The sequence below is a fragment of the Protopterus annectens genome, chromosome 3.part0, assembly GCF_019279795.1.
Source record: "Protopterus annectens isolate FY-2018-M chromosome 3.part0, PAN1.0, whole genome shotgun sequence".
NCBI classification, from domain to species: domain Eukaryota; kingdom Metazoa; phylum Chordata; order Ceratodontiformes; family Protopteridae; genus Protopterus; species Protopterus annectens.
In genome coordinates this window covers 104,690,652-104,698,151 of record NC_056731.1, presented here as the reverse complement: position 1 = coordinate 104,698,151, position 7,500 = coordinate 104,690,652, and the positions used below count along the sequence as shown (strand labels likewise).

The window sequence follows — 7,500 nt, the reverse complement described above, 5'->3', positions numbered from 1 at the left end:
AAGCACTTCTAGATCTCTGACATTGTAATAAGATATCTTATGTCAAACACCTTTTTGGTGTTGACAGAGGTAAATGATTTACTTTTGGCCATAACTTTGCAATACTTGCATGTTCCACAGAATGTGCAGCCCACAGAACTAGTGTGGGTAGGTTTAAACACCTTTTTGGTGTTGACAGAGGTAAATGATTTACTTTTGGCCATAACTTTGCAATACTTGCATGTTCCACAGAATGTGCAGCCCACAGAACTAGTGTGGGTAGGTTTATGTGTTATACCTTTTATGAAGGAAGAAAAATGCTGTCCTATACTCTTACCCTTTCTGTATCCAAAATGACACTCTTGATCAACATAATTGGTAAAAGAAATACATCCGAGTGTAGAATGTGCCAGTGTTTAGCCAATATATTCTTCACATTAAATGTGTTACTACCATATGTAGTAATAAACCTTGTATATTGACTATCCACCCTTTGTTCCTGATCTACCAATAGTCTCAATCTATCCATTTCACTAGCTTTCCTATATGCTTGCATAACATGGCGCTTTTTATAACCTCTACTAATAAACCTGTTTTGCAAATCCAAAGCCTGTCTCATGCATACTAGTTTTGGAACATATCTTCCTAAATCTTTGAAATTGAGATCCAGGTATGTTTTGGATAGTGTGTGTGTGTGTGTGTGTGTGTGTGTGTGTGTGTGTGTGTGTGTGTGTGTGTGGGGGGGGGGGGGACTGCCGGCATACAAGAAACCATTTTTAGAAAATGGTTTTCTGTGCAAGTCTGTAAACAAAGTTCCATCAACCGACTTACCTACTTTTACATCTAAAAATTCTACTATTTCTTGACTAATATCACCTATAAATTTGATCCCATATGGATTCTGATTAAGATATTGCACAAATCTATGCTAGTCATATGTCTGCCCCCCCCCCCACACTACCCAACAATCATCCAAGTATCTCCGCCACATTACTAGTTGTGGTTTAAAATCAATGGGTATAACATATGTATTGGGCTTCCAAATACCCCATAAAAAAGTCTGCATGAGTCGGGGCAAAAGTAGCCCCCATCGCTGTCCCTTTGACCTGTAAATACTATTGATTATTGAAAGTGAAAGCATTATGTTCCAATACCAGCTTTAGCAACTGGATCAAAAACTGTTTCTCTTGTGTGCTGTACAATCCAGATTGTTGCATCCAAAAATCCACAGCCATGATCCCTCCGGTATGTGGTATACTAGTATACAAAGAGTATGGGGTTGGGAGGGTGGCTTAATGGCTAAGGTGTTTGCCTTACAAACACAAGGTGCAGGGTTTAAATCTCACAAGGGATAATTGGCTAGGCTTAAAATGGCTTGCAAGGGCAGTTAGGTACTAAGCTATGAACCTATGAACAAAGATTGTACGTCAAGCGTACCCAAATATTCATCAGCCGAAATTTCTAAATTTTCAATTAAAGATATAAATTGTTGAGTATCACGGATCCTGGCTGTAATTTGGACCAACAGTCTTTTTAATTTATATTTTAAATATTCAGAAAGAGGTTCTATCAAAGAACCTCTTCCAGCCACTATAGGTCGACCTGGGGGATTAATCAATCTCTTATGGATTTTAGGCACCATGTAAAAATATTGTGAACGCGGATAATCTACCTGAAGTTGTGTTTTAAGTTGCATGGTAATAACTTGTGTTTCATAAGCCTCACTTAGAAACACATCTACACATCTATCTTATTTTTATATTCAAGGGTAGGGTCACTACTCAAAGCTAGATAATATTCTGCATCAAGCAATTGTCTATATGCTTCTGCCATATATTGTGATTTTTTTTCCCAAATAACCACAGCCCCTCCTTTATCTGCACCCACAATTAATTATATCAGGGTTATTCATAAGCCCTGTCAATGCTTCTTTCTCCATTGCTGTCAAATTTTGGAAGCCCGGGTAAAAAACCTTAGATTGATTTTTAAGTGCAGATCTTTCAACACTAATTGTTCAAAAATTTTTATGGTGCTGTGATATGGGGGCACAAATTGTGATTTTTTTAAATTGAAAACCACGTGTTTGAACCTCAGTAGAAACATGTTCCTTTTGTTCAAAAAAATATTAAGTTTAGTTGTCTACAAAAACTTTTGACATCATTTTTATAACATTATACTATGACACAAAGAAAGAAGGAACAAATCCAAGGCCTTTTATTCAACTCACTGGAAGAAAACAAATAATTTGTTAAATTAATAACCAAGTTATTAATGTCATTAAACTCAGTATTTAAATCCGAGTCTACTGTTGTAACAAATTGTCCTGTAATATCTTCCTTACGGCCTCGTCCACGATGTTTGTGGCCTGCCCTTCTAAAGGGGCTTTATATCTTTTTGAGGCTGGTGATGGAAGATCCTGCACTTCACTCGTTTCTGGTTCCGTGTCAGAATTGGATAAACTGGATGAATACTCCGATGCACTAGATGGTGCGTCATTTCTCCTTAAAATAGACTTGACCCATTTTCTTTTGAGCCTGGGGATTTGATTATTTTATATATATCATGTGTGTGTGTATGTATGCATACATATAAATATACAGTGGATATAAAAAGTGTACACACCCCTGTTACAGGTTTTTGTGATATAAAAAAATGAGGCCACAATAAATCATTTCAAAACTTTTCCCACCTTTAATGTGACCTATAACCTGTACAGTTCAATTGAAAAACAAACAAATCTGTTAGGGGAAAAATGTAAAAAATAAAAAACGTACAATAAGCTGGTTGCATAAGTGTGCACACCCTTAAACTAATACTATGTTGAAGCACCTTTTGATATAATTACATCATTCAGTCTTCTTGGGTAGGAGTCTATCAGCATAGCAGATCTGACTTGGCAATATTTGCCCACTCTTTCTTGCAAAAGCGCTCCAAATCTGTCATATTGCAAGGGCATCTCTTGTACACAGCCCTCTTCAGGTCACCCCACAGATTTTCTATTGGATTTAGGTCTGGGGTCTGGCTAGGCCATTCCAAACTTTAATTTTTCTTCAGGTGAACCCATTCTTTTGTTGATTTGGATGTATTCTTGGGGTCATTGTCCTGATGAAAGGTGAAATTCCTCTTCATTTTCATCTTCAGCTTTCTAGCAGATGCCTGAAGGTTTTGGGCCAAAAGTGACTGGTATTTGGAACTGTTCATAATTCCCTCCACCTTGACCAAAGCCCTAGTTCCAGCTGGAGAAAAGTAGCCTCAAAGCATGATACTGCCACCACCATGCCTTACCATGGGGATAGTGTTCTTTTGGTGATGTGAAGTGTTGTTTTTGCTCCAAACATACCTTTTGGAATTGTGGCCAAAACTTCAACCCTGGTCTCATTAGACCACGACACATTTTCCCACATGCTTTTGGGAGACCTGATGTTTTGTTTTGCAAATTTTAGCTGGGCCTAGATGTTTTTCTATGTAAGAAAAGGCTTCCGTCTTGCAACACTACCCCATAGCCAAGACATATGGAGAATACGGGAGATTGTTGTCACATGTAGTACACAATCAGTGCTTGACAGAAATTCTTGCAGTTCCTTCAGTGTTGCTGAATGGTAATAATACCGAACGCTCATATGAGCGAAAATGCACAAGAACAAAATTGCTATTGTGGGGGGCTGTGCCCGCCACCCCTCCCCCCGCTAAATATATATTCCAACTCCGAGGTCTCTCTCACAACAGTGAGGAAAGGACAAATATTCCGATCCACACTGTACTGCGACCCCAAAAACACAAGTTCATTCTCGTGCATTTTCGCTCATATGAGCATTCGGCATTATTACCATTCGATATGGTAATATAGATCCTATATATATTTGTGTGTGTGTGTGTGTGTGTGTGAGTGTGTGTGTGTGTGTGTGTGTGTGTGTGTGTGTGTGTGTGTGTAAATAGCTGATGGATGTGCCAGTGCAAAATCAGATTTAGACTATTCTGCTACAGGTTTTGCACTACCCAGTTTTTGAACTTTACCAGTAGTTTATTATGGATTTTCAGAGTCCTACTAAGGTTTCTAATATTTATTTAGATATTAAAAAAATATCTAAATTAATTCATGTAAAATTCCAAACTGCTAAAAATATTTTTGCCAAACAGCAAGTGATATTCTTTAGATATGTCTTTGCAACACGAGTTATCTTAAATATTCTTTCACCCTATAGTATGAATTCTCATTGATTATTTTATATTAATCAAGCATGAGATACAGTAACAGTTTCTTTTCTTGCATTTAAACTGATATCCTACCAGCTAATATGTTAATACTAGCTTATCATTTAATATCAAATTCATTTTGTTTCAGAAAGCAATTTAAGGCAGATTTTTATTAGAAAAATTAGCAGCAGAGGCATACAGATTTAGTCTTGCCTCTGTAAAGTTTGGGTCTGTGTTCAGCTATTGAACAGAACTTCCATCGAACAGCTGAACATCGAACCCTATCCATCAAATGTTCATTCAGCGAACATTCATTTCATCGCTGGGGAAAATAAGTAGGTGACCACCACTTCCCTGTGTGCTCCTCCTTGGTATTTCAAACCCACCCAGGTTGGAGCCTTCATCCCCCACATCCCCTTAACTGTTTATACCAACTCCAAGACCACACTACAGTGGGGAAAAGGGCAGACTGGGAAGTGATGGCCAACTAGTTATTTTCTGTGTCGATGAAATGAACATTTGCTGAATGAAGTTTGATTAATGTTCAGCCGATCGATGGAAGTTCCATTCAGTGACTGAACATAGACCCCTAAAGTTTTTACTTTGTCAGGTGTCAGCACACTGACTTTTGTGTATTATTTGAATTGGTTGTGTAACTGTGATACCCACATGTATTTAGAGTTGCTGCTACTATATCAGATAACACTGATGATGACAAACTTTTATTTACTTTTTAGTGTCCTGACTAAATTTAGCTGAAATGAGCATTTACTGTATATTGCACTATATTCAAACTGCAACACTGCTTAGGATCATAAGAGGTTAGTAGGCTAATGGCCTTGGAGCCTTTTTAAACCTAGCCACCCATGCCCCAATTTTTCTAATTGTCAGGCCCAATGGCAAGAATGGCTTTGGTATATGTCTGTGCCTTGGAGCGTCTACAAACTGTCCTCGTCTCTAATGGACACAGGCAACAAGCCAAGGGTGAATTTGCAATTTGCCATCCACTGGTCCAAACTGCTTTTGGATAGGCTTGGGGAAGAGCTCTGTTTCACATAAATGGGGAGTCTGTTCCAGAGAAGGAATATTCTCTGAGATGCATACATGTTCTTTCAACATATTTTGTTCATGTCACAGACAAGGTTTAGATCCTTAAGTTGGGTAATTCCAGTGCTGGTTGTTTTGCAAATGTGTTACAGCTCAATCAGGACTGGATCGGTGAATACCTTGTAGATTAGGCATAAATTGCCCCTTAGTAGAATGTAGGAGACCAAGTACAGGAACAGGGCTTTGAGGCAGTGCATGTAGGACATATTATTTACACCCTGTATTCTTTAGTGATAAGTGAAACTTTCAATTTGCACTATTTACACCTTTATGTTTTTTATATGAAAAATAAAAAAATAAAAATATATAAATATATATATATATATATATATATATATATATATATATATATATATATAAAATCTACTCTGTGCTTTTTGCTTGCATATGATTAACCTATATTTTGTTACAGTTTAAACAAATGTACATTGGGAGAAGTTTTTATAAATCAATATTTGTAACTCGCATGGTTCTATTTTTGCTTGCATATGATTAACCTATATTTTGTTACAGTTTAAACAAATGTACATTGGGAGAAGTTTTTATAAATCAATATTTGTAACTCGCATGGTTCTAGAATAGTTACTTGTGATAAAACAAAGATATATATATATATATATATATATATATATGTGTGTGTGTGTGTGTATATATATATATATATATATATATATATATATATATATATATATATATATATATATAGATATATTTGGAGCATTTTCTGGATCCTTCAAGTTATGTTCTGTTTTCTTCAGGGGCAACCTTTGAAATGTCTCCTGATAAGGCAGGTGCATCTCCAGTAAACATAGAGATGACCAGTGGTGTTCCTCACGACCCATACTGTTTAGAATCTTCTTCACAGATCTCCAAATTCGGGGATCTCTAGTCTAAAATGTCTGCGATATATTCTGTACTGTAGTATTTTATTTATTAATCATTACTGCAAGTTAAATCAGTGAAAATCATAAATCTGAAACCTTTCATTTAACATCTGCAAATATTCTAACAAAAATTTCATCACCTATTAAACTTCAAGATGTTTTATGCATCACTTAAACATCATAACAATTCAGAATCTGTTATCTATACACCAGCCATTGTTAATACCCAAAATGTTGCCTGCCTTGATCTTAGTTAGCATGTAGAGGATAAGAATACTTATCAGTATTGCTAAATGTATACCTGCATCTAATTACTTTTTTGTAATATTCCTATTTTGCAGCTAAACAATACTTCCAATGTGAAGGAAATGGACAAGAATCAACAAACGGTTCTTGAATCCCTGCCTTCTGATCAGGAATGGACAAGAAAACTGACTATCAGATTTATACTTACAGATTTTGCCAACTTCATGGAGAAAACTATTAGAGCTGTTCGCCATGTTCAGAATAGTTAAACTGACATGTACCAGTCTGAAGAGTAAGAACGTTTTAGTTCAAGAATCTTAGTAAAACTTTCTACAGCGTTATAGACTCCTAGAGAATCATAAGTACTGCACATTGCAGAAAAAACATTAATATTTATTCTGTTCAGAATGATATTTTTTGACTATTTATAAAATCTTAAATTATGGTACCTTGCATTTGTATCCATTTTTTGCCTGTTGCAGAAAATGTTTAATGTATTTTAATTATGTAGTTATTTATTGGATTATTGTCATGTTAATTTATATTTTTATAATTTCATGGGAAGTGAATTATGGTACTTCATGTTTTTAATAGAAACAGAAGTGTATTGCCTGATGCAGAACAAGTTAAATATATTTAATGGTGTAGATATTTATTAAAATATTATCCTATTAAATTATAGTTTATAGTTTTATAATTTATATTTTCATGGGAAGTGTCTTATTGTCTTATTTATTGCAGCACTGCTTGTTTGGTTACTAAACAGTATTGTAAAACACGTCTGTCATTTTTGCTCTTGCAAGGTTTTAATTTCATTATGCTTCTGTTGACATATTTTAACACTCAAGTAATTTAGGCCCTCTACTCCATATTCTGTCTTAAATGTTGTGTGTAAGATAAAGTGAAATTAATTATTCCTTTCTTTGATATTATATCTAACAGAAGTTTTACTTTGAAGTTGCTGCTGCCTTTGTCAAAGGTGGAGCAGGTACCACCCTTTGAAATGACTGACATAGGCACTGTCACCCAACTTGAGTCTATTTTCCGGTTCATTCCTAATTTGAGTTAAAAAAAAATGTTTGGTGCCTCA

The 7,500-nt window shown here is 35.6% G+C and overlaps 1 protein-coding gene across 1 annotated transcript in view; it reads left to right on the top strand.

Moving 5' to 3' along the window:
* Positions 1-7,046, top strand: part of LOC122797247 (interleukin-6-like) — a 22,378-nt gene extending 15,332 nt beyond the window's left edge. The window contains exon 4 of the mRNA XM_044066095.1: positions 6,506-7,046. Coding sequence (XP_043922030.1) covers positions 6,506-6,679 — 174 coding nt within the window. The 3' untranslated portion in view covers positions 6,680-7,046. The remainder of the gene's footprint in view (positions 1-6,505) is intronic.
* The last annotated feature ends 454 nt before the right edge of the window (positions 7,047-7,500 follow it).